The 16,711-nt window shown below is 44.4% G+C and overlaps 1 protein-coding gene across 6 annotated transcripts in view; it reads left to right on the plus strand.

Moving 5' to 3' along the window:
* LOC137430568 (speckle-type POZ protein-like) overlaps positions 1-16,711 on the plus strand; it is a 307,794-nt gene that overhangs the window by 65,779 nt on the left and 225,304 nt on the right. For all 6 annotated transcript variants that reach the window (XM_078781905.1, XM_078781900.1, XM_078781903.1 and 3 more), the window contains exon 3: positions 6,624-6,789. In XM_078781905.1, coding sequence (XP_078638031.1) covers positions 6,712-6,789 — 78 coding nt within the window. In that variant the 5' untranslated portion in view covers positions 6,624-6,711. The remainder of the gene's footprint in view (positions 1-6,623; positions 6,790-16,711) is intronic.

Here is a 16,711-nt window from a genome sequence, read left to right on the forward strand (position 1 = left end):
TCTTTTCAAAGCTATAACTATTGTTCTATTAACTTATGTCTTGGCTGACAGCATGAACATAAAGCACGATAGATACTCAGACAACATCAGCCATGAAATGGACTTGGATGTGCAGAAAATGTTGCTTGTGTCGCATTACATATTTTGAATATCATATGTGTATGTGCAGGTAGTGGGCAAAAAAAATTAGAAACGCCAATGTAAAGTCACTTAATAGGGTGTTGGGACCGTGCCAGTACGGCCTATATTTGGCATGGCATAGAATCCACCAGCGTCTGGAATTCCACAGGAGGGATGCGGCACCATTCTTCCACAAGAAAGTCAATCGACTCTCCCCTGTTTGATGGAGGTGGAAAACGCTGACTCAGGTGTCATTGTAGAATATCCCATAAATGCTCGATTGGGTTCAGATTTGGTGACTGAGAAGGCCATGACATGGATAACATCAGTGTCATGCTCATCATACCATTGGGTGACCACATGTGTTCTGTGGATGGGGGCAAAGTTGGATCTCCTCTTGCAGCCATGCTCGCCATAATTATAGACAGCCAGGCCTGTGCAGCATTTTTTTTTCATGACCCTAAGCATGCTGGGATGTTATTTGCTTAATTAACACATGGGCCACACTTGTATGGAAGCTGTTGCTTTGTGTTCCTCATTTATCCAGGTGTTTCCATTTTTTTGGTCAACTATCTGTACATATAATTGCATCAGCTTCAGACTTACTTACAGGGAGAAACTGTGACTTTTAGCTCAGTTTGCCAACGAAGTGGCACCTCTTGCAAGGAAACGCTGTAGTGCAAACAGTTCCATTGCCCAAGTCTTTCATGAACCAGCTGGTGGTGCCTAATGCTCCACTGCAGGAATATGTAATTTATTCAGGGTACCGGTAATAATTGGCCGCCTCTTCATAGAAGACACCATTGGATCTTTAACGGCCACCACTGGCCACAAATGCAGTCAGACGGATCCTCCAGCATGATGTGCTTCCAATGGACATTTCCTCATAATTCTGCATGTGAAAAACGAAAGTGTGCCAGTTTATAGCTTTGTTGAGATTTAAACTTGTGTGTGTTTTACGTGCGTTGCAAGCTCTATGGCTGAAATTTGGTCTCGTGGTGTTGCGAGTATTGTGGACACTGATGTTATACACCAATGCAATAGAACATGGGGAGACGATGGGAATCCTGCTGAGTGGATTTTTGAGGAGATTGCCTGTGAAATTTCCACAATTTACACTGCCAGATTTTGTTCTTTATGGACAGGGTTGGAAGCCTAGGTTTCCATTAACTGATTTGAGAAGTTCAAGGTCTTACGTGTGCTATGATGCATGATGTTGAATGATTATTGTGATGATGTGATGAGAACTGCATTCACAGAGCAAAACGATACTCGAGTGAAATGTGAGAGCAGAGGTGAATTATATGGAAGAGAGTCTACAGCAGAAGCGGTGCAATAAGGAAGACAAGATGTTTGGTGGAGATAGCGTATGTTGTGGGGAGAGGGAGGTAAAAAGGGGCGAAGTATGCTCAATCTGCCTCACACCTAGCTCGGCTTCACGCTGTTGAAACCAAAGCATTCAGAATCTTTGGTATCGCCTGCGATGAAGCTGATTCTGAGGGCCTTTCTCTCTCTCACCAGAGGCAGGTTGGTAGTCTTTCTGTCTTCTACTGACTTCTCTCTGGCCTAGCTCCCCCTTCTCTGTCTGTGCTCTGCCCCCCAAATATTCCTGCAGGACGCACAAGATCTGTCAGCAATCCTCTTCTGGTAAAACTGCCAAAATCAAGACTCCCTGCTCACCTTGACTCTTTCATTCCTCTTTTCTCCTGCCTCTGGAACAACCCCCCACACTCTCTGCAATCCCTCTCCTCCCTTCAGGTTTTGAAAACAGCTGTTCACCATCATCTCTTCAATTCCCCCATCCAAAACCTTGATCTTTTCTACCCCTGTTAAAACACCCCAAATCCGCCTCTTTCAATCCCCGACTTCTTTCCTGAAATTCCTGGTAGTGTCCATTTGCTTTATACTGTGTACCCTTCCCTCCTCCCCAGCCGTCCCCCTTCCACAGATCCACCGACTTCCCTGTTCTCTACTGTTGTTGTGCTTGTGTGCTTCCCTCTCTCTCCCCCTCTTGTCTCCCGCTCCCTTCATTGTATGTTTCATATGTCTGTGCATGTTTTCTTGTTCAATGTGTTGGCTCTTACACGAGCCTTGACTCTAAATACAAAAAAAAGATTTTTTTTTAATGGTGGTGATGGAGATGAGAGGGATGGTTTGTGAAGAAGTGGTACAAATTGCTGTGATGATCTGCTTGGATATGGAAAAAAAGTGTAGGGAAGCAGGCCAAACAGTATATTAGGGAAGGCTGTGAGGGGTGCTGGTTAGTATATTGGTGTTTAGAGAGGGGTGTACATGTGGTGGGTGCCCATTTGAAAGTGTTCTGAGATTGATGAAGTGATTTTGGTGTGTGCAAGATTGAATGGATAAGACTGTGGTTGTTTGGGGAATACGGGGCTTTCAAAATGATGTATGAATGCTAATTAGATCTTTCACGCATGTGCTGTGTTTGCGTTTTCATTGACTCACTTCTATGAACTGGGGCACTTTTAACCTGCCATCGCTAGTGCAAAATCTAAGTTAAATAGTCTTTTAAATGTAATTTTTAGGTTTTAAATGAGTGGCAATTCCAAAATGGTTTACCATATGATAAATATTTGTGGATGAGAGGTGTCTACGAGCGCGCTTTGTGTTCGTACAAGCAAGCAGCAGCACACACGCATGCGCAAACACACTTGCTTGCACACAGATATGTGCATGCACCCATACATATATTACACACACACACACACACACACACACACACCACACACCACACACCACACACCACACACCACACACCACACACCACACACCACACACACACCCTGAATACTTGGGGTTCTCCTTTTAGCAATAGATGCAAAAATGTAGTATCATCTTGTGGCCCCAGAACCAAACGAGCAGTATATTTATAAAAGCCCTCACATCCCCCCTTCCTTCCACCCCTCCCCTCCAACATGATTAATAATAAATATCATTTTAAACTTACCTTGTACATTCACAAGACCTAGGTATGACCTTCTCATCTCTGTTAAGAAGCCCGCTAACTTCTCCATTAAGGAAGTCTGCCTGATACATCCTGTTCCCACATGAATAGTAGCTGGCACAAGCTTTGTGTATTTAAAGGTCGTGAACACAAACTTTGGGGAAGAGTTGGTAGCCATTACTTTGTTGGTAATAATGCACAGCATCGTCTTGCCAATTGCAGAAGTCGGTTAACTAAATCACCAATCTTGCCATGTTCACAGGAAGCACTCCCACAATGTTCAAAATCCATTCACTGGCAGTGATCCGTAGGGGATTGGGTGGAGTGTGCCCGTCTACAGTTCTGGCCTTGGACGTCCACGTTTTGGGAGTTTTTGCAGTCTGTGCAGCTAGCTGCAAGATCTCAGCTTTTTGGCGAGCTAAAAGTTTTAGAACTCTTTCGTTGTTCAGAGGCGCACCCCTTTCTCTCGGGTACTTTTTCAAGTATTTTTGGCTCCTATTCTAAGCTTTATGAACCATTTTAGGTAACAATCCTTGTTTCGCACACAAGATATTCGTTAACATGCCCCGATCAACATTGTTGTTAAGTGGTTCTGCACATGCGTGGCAATCATTCTGGGGGCAGATTACGTCATTTAGAAAGTCCTGTATTTGATGGAGTCTTTTTGCTGGTGTGGATAGGTGCGAATATTTTTGGGAACAGCTTTATGGGAATATTATTGTCATATTAATAAGGTGGTTTGTTTGGTGATTGTTTTGTGTTCTGCTCTAGGAGCCTATTATTTTACTGCATTGGGTTCTGGCAAGATAGTGGCAGTAAGCCGTTATCAAGGTATGTGGATGGTGATGGTTTATTGTATTTTTACGACACAGCCCATAGGGCAAAGCCGTCGAGAACAATGTTTGTCTGTCCGTATGTATGTATGTCCCTCACAAATGTACACCAATCAGAGCTTAGAATCTGGTCACATGACAGGGGTGATGTGATGTGATGATGTCTGTGATGTCATTACAGCGTAAGACGGCTGACTCCACACACCGCCATTTTGATTTCTATGATGTTCAGGCCGTAAAAAATTGTTGAACTTGCCATATATCACAATCGCCATGGTCTACCTTCACGTTTTTCATTCATTGTGAAACGCAAACAAACCGATTGTTAAAATGACCATCAAATATCGCAAGTATAGGCATTACTAGCCTTCCAAAAACACAGTACGTGTAGGCCTTAGGCTTCATGCCTCACCTTCATTCCGCTTCAGACAAATTAGCCCAGGTTTCTTAATGCAGTAGTATCGTTTTCATAATAATAATAATAACATTAATAATAATAATAGAGTAAATATAATCATAACATTGCAATCCCTTTGTCATGACTGCAAAGTTTTTAGATTGAAGTGGTGTATGGTTGGTTCATTGTTGACTCGAAACATAGAATAAATCAGTGTCTCAATGCAATTGCTTCACTTCTTTGGTGACAACTTAGAGACTTACGGTACAGTACTTCAAACAACAAAAAAGAAAACTTACTTTATTTGCTAACTGGTATCTCCACCCAGGTCGAACTATCCTCTTCAACTAAAGTATCAAACGAGCCCGGCTACGCCGCTGTTATACTTTCGGTCTTGGTTTTTAAAAAAATATTCTCATTGGCTGGGGGTGATGTTGACTTGTGTATTTTAATGTGAGCATTTTTATATACTGCACAGGTTTTTTTCCACATTTTGTGTTGCTTTGTTTGAGGTATGCCAGTGGAAAAGGGAAGGAAGTGTTGCCACCCACTTTAAAGTACACATAATAACTTTAATAGAACAATGGTGTTAATATATAATCATCACAGTAAGTTTCAATTTACACAATAATGTATAAATGTAACCATGCAACACAATGCAAGGTGTAATGCACAATGCAATGTAACAATGCACAATGTACAATGCAATGTAACAATGCATTGTGTAACAAGGTAATGTATATAATATATATGTATGTTTATACTGTATGTATATATATGTAACAATGCATATTTCAAAATCACAACAACAATATTAATACGTATTTACAATGTGTTCCACTTACCTCTCGTCTCTTTCGACGATTTTTGTACCAAATTTAATTCACATGCTCAACACAAGTGTGGAAAGAGTGAAACTTACCCCCCCCCCCGTCCCCTCCCCCTCCCCCCCCCATCGCCCATTTCTTTGAATTGTATTGAATTGATCTCTGCTTGTCTTTGAATTTCTTTGAATTTCTTTGTCTTTAAATTGCCAGTGGAAGGAAAATTGCCATGTTTTTACGTGGACCAACACACACAACAACAGGCATTTTAAGGTCATTTACGTGGACCACAATAAAGAATATGAATATGAATATGCCCTGCTCAAGCTCAATTTCTCAGGCTGTATAACGAGACAATCAAAATATCTACACACAAAATACTCCCCGTCTCTCTCGAACCGTCTCTGAGCATTAACTGCATGAAGGACCAGGAGTACACGACTTCGTTTGGTGATTCATTTGCCAAAAACCTAGTCCTTTCGGTCCTGGTGACAAGATGGGACTGTGCTCATACAACAGGCTAGTTGTGGATGGTGGGAGTTAATCAGGGGGATTTTGGGCGTGGTGAGGAAAACTTAAACTTGTGGGACACACCCTATTGCTCCTCACTATTTGTTGTTGACTCAGTGTATAGTATCACTTGCGGAAACTTGACAGACAGGCATTCAAAATGTACAACGTTCCTTTTTACAGAGGTACACAAATGAGGACCTTCTCTCCCACTCACCCACCCTCCGCCTTTTTGTCCCCCGTCGCACCGCGGAGCGAAAGGGGGACTATTGTTTTTCCCTCCGTCCGTGTGTGCGTGCGTGCGTGCGTGCATACGTGCACTGCAATATCTTTATAAAAGTAAGCGAAGGACCGAATTCTAATTTGGTGTGTGGGTGCAAATAGGCATATGGAAGAACCCTATTGAAAATTAGGTCGCCACGTCAAAATCCAAGATGGCTGTCACCATATCTAAACCTTGTGAGTGCAATATCTTGAAAAGTAAATGTCTGAACCTTGTGAGCGGAATATCTTGAAAAAGAAATGAACTACTAACTTCTAATCTGGTGTGTGGGTGTATCTACACATGAGGAAGAACGCTATTGAAAATTGGGTCGCCACGTCAAAATCCAAGATGGCCGCCTTGCGTCCTCCACTTTGTCAACTCGCATCACTTCACCGACGGGGGACCTAGGCGTAACGCTTGTTATCATTATACGTGTTGCACTGCCCCGTACCTTTTATGGAAATCATTGGAAACTCCATAATGTGTCTCACGCCTGAGGGGAAGGGTACCAACCTCAATGTCCATGTGGGGACCCCGCACACAAAACAAATGTACCGCGTACTCGTATTTAACATCTTGTTTAACCAAATTATCCAAGCTTTTGGATTCCAAGAAGAATACATACATGTGCGTTATTTTGTGTATAACAAAACCTAGGTTCAAGTTTTTTTAAATTCTTGCTTACCCTTCACCATGACCCACCTTGAAGGGAAACGGTTTTGAGAGAAGTGCGCTGTGAGAGAATCGCTGAGGTCGGTCGTGAAATCTGCTAATGACGGCACAGCAGCGGCTTGCATATGTCGAGAGCCTCAAGTCCACTGTCTTCTGCTGACATGTCAAGTCCGCCAACTGCTGAGAGTTGGTGTTATACTCAGGTAAGTGTTGTTCGTGCAAGGCTGATGATTTAATATCAATTTTAATCACCTCGATCTACCTCATTTGTCTTTTCATTGTTGGAAGTCAGATTATAGTTTTGTTTTAAATATGTGGAAGACATTCTACCTAAACTTGTGCACTTTGTCATAACTGAAAGCAGCATTTGAATGTGAATTGCTTTCTGCTTTCGGTGCTAATCCAAAGCGCAAATTACTTGTACCCATCCAAATAACGAATATAATTTGATTTGAAGCAGTTTTGTTTGATGTTTATTGTGCAGCCGATGAAATGTTCAAGGCACGTTTGACGAGATGATGCCAGAGTTGGACCCTTGCTGTTTTGATGGTTCATTGTTGTGTAAAGCAGTCCAAATGTGTTTGCATCATCGCAGTAGTTCGACATCGGAGCAAAGCATTCTCGGTGGTCGGGGTGCCAGGCTATAAATCGTAGATTAGAATTGGGAGTAATTTTTCTCAGAGGGATCTTATACTCGACTTCAACTTTTTTATGAACTCCATTTTTCATCGAGATTTATTACCCTCCAGAGGAGAGGGTATTGCATTTGAGTCCGTTTTTTGTCTGTTTGTTTGTCTGTCTGTCTGTCTATCTGTTTGTCCGCACAGAATAAATACGATTTTCTCTGCAACCGTTGGTCCGATTGACAGAAAATTTTCACCATAGGTGCAACTCCACCTGTATAATTTTTTAATGATAATTATGACGTCATATGTCACGGGGTTCGGCCGCCATCTTGGAAAAAACCGAAAAACTTTGCACCTCTATATCTCCGAAAGCACTGAATAGAAAAAATTGAGACATGGCTCATTGTAAAGAACTCTCCATAGGGAATAGAATATGTTGATGATGTCATAGGTGCCTCCATTATGACGTCATAATTCGACAAGTATAAAACTTCATCCGATCAAGATTAAATTTCTTGAGCATAATCTAGGAATAAACGAGTTTAGGAAAAAAAAATGATGACGTCATCGGTCACGTGGTTCGGCCGCCATGTTTGTTTTAACACAAAAAGCCTTTAAAAACCACTGAAAATACATCTTGGTGAGGGTTTGCAATCTCCGATTGCTTTTTTTCTTGTTTTCATTTTGTTACGAGGTTCATAGTATAGTCGAACAACAAGGAGAATGGTTAACAGACACAATGTGGGATGAAGTGAAAATGGGAGACCAATATTGTACAGATGCACCACAACACGAGGAAAGGTGTTACAGGTGAAAGTGGACCAGGGTCTCAGATGGTCTAATAAAGCTCGTGTTAGAAATATGTGAGACAGTGAGGTGGAAGTGGGCAAAAAAAGTTAAAATCCAGGTGGAAGAGCATGTGACCACAGACTCTGTAGACTGTATAGGGGATGGATAGATAAGATGGCGGGGGGAGGGGAATGCACGGTGGTGTGTTAACCATATAATTGCGAAGGGTTGCGAGGTAAAGGCTTCTGATGGAATCGATGTCATCTTTTGGGGGATTGGGTGGACCAAAAATCAACTGGTGAAAAATTTCAAGGTTACCAACTGGCTTGTGGAGAGCAAGAATTAGACCTTGCGACTGCTTCCTCGTGCAACATGCTTATTGATGTCTTCTACAATTGCTTCTCTTACCTTGCCTATAATGGGGAGAAGGCTGACTGGCCTATAGTTGACAGGATCAGTTTTGTCACTGTTTTTATGAATTGTGGTAATGGTGATTACTTTTGATGATGCACGCATGCATCCCATGGGCATAGATAATGCCTTGGGAAAAGAGGAGTAAAGAGAGCAGGTTAACAAATCTCAAGTGCAGCCTTTGTTGTTTTGTGAAGGATTTGCCATAGTTCTCATGGGGTGGCAGCATGACCACAACACGTGAAAGAGAGTGAATGATGGGAGAACGGAAGTGATGAATCAATGAAAGGAAGAAAATACGTTTTTTACGAGTGAGATGGTTTGAGAAGAATGAAAGTTGGTGATGAATGAACGGGAAAAGGAAGAGGAAAGGTGAAGGCTGGATGTGTTTGGAAGCAAAAATAAAGGGGTGAGATTAGTAGAGCAATTGTAAAGTATAGTGGGGTAAGATCCAACGGTATATGAAGCATGGTGCAGAGAATTATCTAATCACATACATGTGATCTATCTAATCAGGGTTTGATTGCCGACTCGATGATAAACTATCGGATTGGTGCTGAACACAGGCCCGGCCTTTCATCATACAATGCTCCGTCACTTGGGTGGATGTTAAGCCAGGTGGCCCATCTGCTAACATTGGCTGGAAGACTTTAAAGATCTATTGGTGTCTATTCTATCTATTGATATCTATTGATATTATTATATTGATATGATGATATTATATTATTGATATTGATATTGATATTATCTTGTTATGGTGATCTATTGATAGGGGGAGGGGGGAGGGGGAGGGAGAAGAGGGAGGGGGAGGGTGAGGGGGGAGGGGGAGGGAGAAGGGGAGGGGGTAGGGGGGAGGGGGAGGGGAGAAGGGGAGGGGGCAGGGGGGAGGGGAGGGGGGAGTCAAGTCGGAAGTCATTGTCGTCAATAGAATGTCGCATTTATTTTTTATTCCCTGTCAAATGGCATTGGTCCTGCATTCCGAACCCGGAAGTCATTGTCGGCAAAGTTGAAAAATTAACGTTACGAAATACGCTGATGACATCATAATTTTAAAACTCGAAGGTTTTAAAAACATTTAAGGTGTGCTGTCGTTGCTCTGGGACGTACTGATTCCGAATATGAAGTTGAAAAATTAACGTTCCGAAATACGCTGATGACGTCATAATTTAAAAACGCGACATTTTTTTTTTTAGTTGAGATTTTATTCGAATTCGAATGCCATTAAATTTCAACTGTTGGAAACAATAATTATTTTAATTTCCAACAGTTGAAATAATTATTGTTTCCAACAGTTGAAATTTAATGGAATTCGAATTCGAATAAAATCTCAACTACCGTTTATTCGTTCTTGGCGCGAAAAAATGGCGTGCATTTTGTCATTATGTGCGACTTTACGTCACTCCTACGGACGTGAAAACATTTGTTTTCCTTAAAAATATATTTAAAACTAGCAGAAGTACCCGGCATTGCCGGGCGGGGGAGGGGAGGGGGAAGGGGAGGGGAGGGGAATGGGGGGGAGTGGAGGAGAGGGGGGGGGGGGGGGAGGGGAGAAGAGGGGGAGCTCCATGGAATTGCAGACTACAACAATTGCAAACTACACCATGGAATTGCAGCTGGCACGGTTTTTTAAACCATTGATATTAAAATACAGAGTAGCCTATAACCACCAGGATTTTATGCTGATTCCGAATCTGTGTCTAAAACTTTTCTCCCGGGAGAGGGGGGGGAGGGGAGAAGAGGGGGGGAGGGGAGAAGAGGGGGGAGGGGGGAGGGGAGGAGAGGGGGGGAGGGGGGAGGGGAGGAGAGGGGGGGAGGGGGGAGGGGAGGAGAGGGGGGGAGGGGGGAGGGGAGGAGAGGGGGGAGGGGGAGGGGGGAGGAGAGGGGGGAGGATGGGAGGGGGAGAGGAGGGGGGAGGGGAGGGTGAGGGGGGAGGGGGGAGGGTGAGGGGGGAGGGTGAGGGGAGAAGGGGAGGGGGTAGGGTGGAGGGGGAAGGGAGGGGGAGGGGAGGACGGAGGGGGAAGGGAGGGGGAGGGGAGGACGGAGGGGGAAGGGGGAGGGAAGGGGAGGGCCAGTCAACAATGACGTTGCAGTTCTCATGGTCGGAGAGCAGCACAACAATCGCGACATCGTCCTGCATCTTCACAACAGCACGAAGCGGATTTTGGAGACTCACCGATCCTGTGACGCCCTCCAGTACCGGTGTTGCCGGGCGGGGGAAGGGAGACCCGTACATTACACACATTACAGACACACAAACTGTGTTTTATGTTCAATGGTCTGGCGGCGGGGATGGAACATCACGTGATCGCTCTGAGCGAATCAGCGCGCTGCTCTGCCACCAGGTCAGATTCCGTGTATAATATTCCTCGCTGAAATGCGCTGAGGTAAATATGAATAAAAAATATGGATCTCGTCAAATATTTTTAGGTGGGACATGTCCTTCCCAGGCTCAATGGCCATGTCTGTGCCAAATATCAAGTACGTGAGTGAGCCTCTCCGTTTAGGAGTCTATCGGTAACATTATACACACACACACACACACACACACACACACACACACACACACACACACACACACACACACACACACACACACTGTTTTATATATATCGATGGTCTGGCGGTGGCGATGGAACATCACGTGATCGCTCTGAGCGAATCAGCGCGCTGCTCTGCCACCGCTCAGATTCCGTGTATCATATTCCTCGCTGAAATGCATTGAGGTAAATATGAATAAAAAATATGGATCTCGTCAAATATTTTTAGGTCAGCCATGTCCTTCCCAGGCTCAATGGCCATGTCTGTGCCAAATATCAAGTACGTGAGCCTCTCCGTTTAGGAGTCTATCGGTAACATTACACACACACAAACTGTTTTATATATACAGTGAACCCTCGTTTATCGCGGGGGTTACGTTCCAGAACCCCCCGCGATAAACGAAAATCCGCGAAGTAGCGACCATATTTTTTTATTTTTTTTTATATATATTTTAAAGCATTATGAACTCCCCACACTCTTATTAACCTTTCCCATACTCTTATAAACACTTCCTATACTCTTAAACACTTTTTACGCTCTTAAACATACGTAATTTTAACAACATATAAAATTCTAATGGGTACTCACCATTGAAGATACTGTAGCTACCCATGGGTTCCCCAAGCAAGACCAGCATCAGAATCTCCTTGCTCCAGCCGGTGACGTCACCGGCGGGGATCCCCGGCGCGAGAGTGGCTGGTCACGTGACCACCGAAGCACGCCACGCTTGAGAGGCGTGGCTTTCGGTTTCTGGTTGTGCTTTATAATGCAGCCCGATAAATGGGCTTTTCAGTGTTCCCGAGTTGGTTTTGAGAATAAATATCTTCTCGGACGAGTTTGTGTCTTGCCCGTCATTTCGTCCATATCAAGCAAGAGCCCCGGCTCTTGCTTGCCGGGGTGACACCGTCACAATTTCGGTCTTCGAGGCCGGCCGATAGGCACAGTGTGACCGGAAGGGACGAGGTTCTCCTGACCACGTGGCCCTTGACTTGGTTTGTCCGCACAATGTGGGCGCTTTCAGGATGAACTTTAGCCGGGGAGCGTTTGGGCGCCCCGGCAAGAGCCCCGGCCACAAAAATATTTAAAATAATAGTATATAAAAATACATTTATACCGCAAAATCCCGCGATATAGCGAAAAATCCGCGATATAATTTTACATATACTAGCGAGAAAAAACCGCGATGTACCGAATCCGCGAAAAGTGAACCGCGATATAGCGAGGGATGACTGTATAGATAAATACAATAGTACATAAATTAACAATAAAATAAGCTAAAAAAACAATTTAAAATACAATAAAAAGCACATTAAAAAAATATAAATATGTACGTACAGTATACTGTACGTACGCGCAACCGCGGGATCGGAAAGGGGCAATAGCGCCGCCACAAACTACACCATGGAATTGCAGCTGGCACGGTTTTTTAAACCATTGATATTAAAATACAGAGTAGCCTATAACCACCAGGATTTTATGCTGATTCCGAATCTGTGTCTAAAACATTTCTCCGATGTGTAGTTCTTGAGTTATAAGCGGACATCCAGACAGACACACACACACACACACACACACACACACACACACACACACACACACACACACACACACACACACACACACACACACACACACACTCCTCCTTTATATATACTAGGGCATGCCCGTACTATATATATATCTAAAATTATATCCCCCCCCTCTATTTACATGAAATGGTTTGGTCCAAAGCGAACGGCTTGCGAGTACGGTGACAATCCCCCCCCTCTATTTACATGAAATGGTTTGGTCCAAAGCGAACGGCTTGCGAGTACGGTGACAATCCCCCCCTCTATTTACATGAAATGGTTTGGTCCAAAGCGAACGGCTTGCAAGTACGGTGACAATCCCCCCCCCTCTATTTACATGAAATGGTTTGGTCCAAAGCGAACGGCTTGCGGAGTTTGGTAAAGAAATCGCCATAGCTCGGTAACTACTTGTCCGATTAATATGAAACCTTGAAAAGGCACATCCTCAGGTCCCCAGCAATATACCTGGCAAGTTTCAAGTATATCGGACCCGTGGTTGTCGAGAAACAGCGGTCACAGACAAACATACAAACATACAAACATACAAACATACAAACATACAAACATACAAACATACACACAGAGATTACTGGAATTATAGATAGATATATGTATATATATATATATATATATATATATATATATATATATATATATATATATATATATATATAAATATATATATATCTCTATATATATATATATATCTCTATATATATATATATATATCTCTATATATATATATATACAGTCACGTGAAAAAGTAAGTACACCCCATGTAAAGTTTTGACTTTTTCCAACATATTTCAACATACAGCTATTTGATCTTCATTTCAACAATATTGATAGATAAATGTGATATAATATAACAGATATCATGAAACATTTACATTTTGTAGTCCATTGTATAATTTAAATACACATAAATGCAAATTTCGCATGTGGAAAAAGTAAGTACACCCCTACATTTATCACTACTTCAAATACCTAAAATTAGAATCAGGTGCACCAACTCAGGTGCAAATGAGTAGAACATCATTAGAGAGGATCTTGGAGGAACCTGTCTTATTTAAACCTCAGACATTTAGTTTGGTTTGCTCTTTGTTGTTGAAGTGTGCGGCATCACCATGCCTAGATCAAAAGAGCTCTCTGAGGCCTTCAGATATAAGGTTATAGATGCCTACAAGTCTGGGAAGGGATTTAAAAAGATCTCCAAACAATTTGAAATCAATCATTTGACTGTCCGGAAGATCATCTACAAGTGGAAAAGATGCAAAACAACTGCCAACTTGTTCAGGCCAGGCCGCCCCAGCAAGTTCAGCCCGGGAGCAGACCGCAAGATGCTGAAAGAAGTCTCTTAGAACCCCAGAATGTCATCACGGGACCTGCAGGTAGCTTTTTCCACTGTTGATGCCAAAGTGCATGAGTCTACCATTAGAAAGAGGCTGCACAAATTTGATCTTCATGGGAGGCGTGCCAGGAGGAAACCGTTGCTGTCCAGAAAGAACATCAGGGCAAGACTAAAGTTTGCCAATGAACACCGAGGCAAAGACCAGCACTTCTGGTGCAATGTGCTCTGGACAGATGAGTCAAAGGTAGAGCTATTTGGCCACAGTACCAGAAGACATGTTTGGCGAAAAGCAAAGACAGCATTTGACCACAAGAACCTGATACCAACTGTAAAGCATGGTGGTGGAAATATTATGGTTTGGGGCAGCTTTGCTGCATCAAGGCCTGGGCAGCTCACCATCATAGAATCCACTATGAATTCTTCATTGTACGAGAGGGTGCTTGAGGATAATGTAAGGCCATCTGTCGGAAAGTTGAAGCTCAACCGAAGGTGGACCTTGCATCATGACAATGACCCTAGACATACCAGTAAATCCACCAAGGAATGGCTGAAAAGAAAGAAATGGAGTGTTCTGGAATGGCCAAGTCAAAGCCCGGATCGAAATACCATCGAGATGTTGTGGTGGGATTTGAAACGATCTGTGCATGCAAGAAACCCCTCAAACATCGCACAGCTGAAAGAATTCTGCATGGAGGAGTGGGCAAAAATTTCTCCCAGTGGATGTCAGAGACTGGTAGACAGTTATAAGAAACGCCTACTTGAGGTTGTTTCTGCCAAAGGGGGCAATACCACCTATTAGAGCCAAGGGTGTGTGTGTGACCCACTCGCCAGTGCGTGTGTGTGTGAACCACTACCCAGTGTGTGTGTGTGTGTGTGTATGTATGCATGTATAAACGTGTGTGTGTGTGTGTGTGTGTGTGTGTGTGTGTGTGTGTGTGTGTGTGTGTGTGTGTGTGTGTGTGTGTGTGTGTGTGTGTGTGTGTGTGTGTGAATAAGAGAGACAGAATTGTGAGGAACAAAAATGAAAAAACGAGATGTGTGTGACCCACTCCCAGGTGTGTGTGACCCACTCCCGGGTGTGTTTGTTTGACCCACGAACCTGTCGTCGGGGCGATCGAACCTGTCGTCGGGGCGGTCGAAGCTGTCGTCGGGGCGGTCGAACCTGTCGTCGGGGCGGTCGAACCTGTCGTCGGGGCGGTCGAACCTGTCGTCGGGGCGGTCGAACCTATCGTCGGGGCTGTCGAACCTGTCGAACCTGTCGTCGGGGCTGTCGAACCTGTCGTCGGGGCTGTCGAACCTGTCGTCGGGGCTGTCGAACCTGTCGTCGGGGCTGTCGAACCTGTCGTCGGGGCTGTCGAACCTGTCGTCGGGGCTGTCGAACCTGTCGTCGGGGCTGTCGAACCTGTCGTCGGGGCTGTCGAACCTGTCGTCGGGGCTGTCGAACCTGTCGTCGGGGCTGTCGAACCTGTCGTCGGGGCTGTCGAACCTGTCGTCGGGGCTGTCGAACCTGTCGTCGGGGCTGTCGAACCTGTCGTCGGGGCTGTCGAACCTGTCGAACCTGTCGAACCTGTCGTCGGGGCTGTCGAACCTGTCGTCGGGGCTGTCGCTGTCGAACCTGTCGTCGGGGCTGTCGAACCTGTCGTCGGGGCTGTCGAACCTGTCGTCGGGGCGGTCGAACCTGTCGTCGGGGCGGTCGAACCTGTCGTCGGGGCGGTCGAACCTGTCGTCGGGGCGGTCGAACCTGTCGTCGGGGCGGTCGAACCTGTCGTCGGGGCGGTCGAACCTGTCGTCGGGGCGGTCGAACCTGTCGTCGGGGCGGTCGAACCTGTCGTCGGGGCGGTCGAACCTGTCGTCGGGGCGGTCGAACCTGTCGTCGGGGCTGTCGAACCTGTCGTCGAAGCGGTCGAACCTTGTCTTCAGTCTTGTTTTCATCATTTTTTTTTTGCATACAAAATCGAGGCTTGTGTCAGAGCCAACACATAAAACACATAAAACTCATAAACATGAGTGGTGCTTTTCGAAACCCCACCCCCCCCCCAAAAAAAACAGGTTTCACTTCCTAAAAACCTTCAGTTTAGCAATACTTGGCAAAAATGTATACCGTCTCGACCAATCAAATTTGCTGACCTCTGACTGTGAAGTAACGGCGAGATTCAGACAAGAATGTCTGTCTCTCGTGGTGCAACCAAGGAGCTAACTTTGTCCAAAAGGTCTGTTTGTTTCATGCATCTTTTTCTCAAAGATCGTTCCAAAATTGTCAATTTTTTTGAGAAGGGTTGGCAGAAGGTTCAGCGTCAGACTGTTTTGTTTGGCCCATCAGCTTTGCATAGTTGCCATCGTGCCTGCTATTTAAAATTCACGAACAAAGCTGATGTAGGTCATGCTCGGAAATGCAAAGCAAGAGTTCAAAAGACCCTTCCCATGTCCTTTTCTTAAGACTATGTGGGGCAAGATGTTCTATTAACTCTCTAGTTTGAGGTATGTCTGCTTGTTTGTGTTTGACTTGTCTGCACTCCTGAACCATTGGACAGAATGAGTTGAAAACTGGTGGTTGTACTGTTGGGATGCAGGAGAATGTTTTAAGGGGGTTAAATAAAACGAATATTCCCAGGGTTCAGGGTGGGGATAGACCCAAATACATTCAATATAAATGTGTTGTATAGCCCCTCCTGGTAGAAGCCAGTATTACAAGTCATGCATCATAAAAGTGTGGGAATTAACCTGTCCCTAAGGATGGGTTCTTTGCTAGTAGTAAATAAAAGCACATCCAAATGTTATCCTTTCCTTTAGAAATGTGTTTGATAAATTTGTTTCTTACTGTGACTGTCCTTTGAACGATCCA

The sequence above is a fragment of the Myxine glutinosa genome, chromosome 7, assembly GCF_964187855.1.
Source record: "Myxine glutinosa chromosome 7, kmMyxGlut1.1, whole genome shotgun sequence".
Lineage (NCBI taxonomy): Eukaryota > Metazoa > Chordata > Myxini > Myxiniformes > Myxinidae > Myxine > Myxine glutinosa.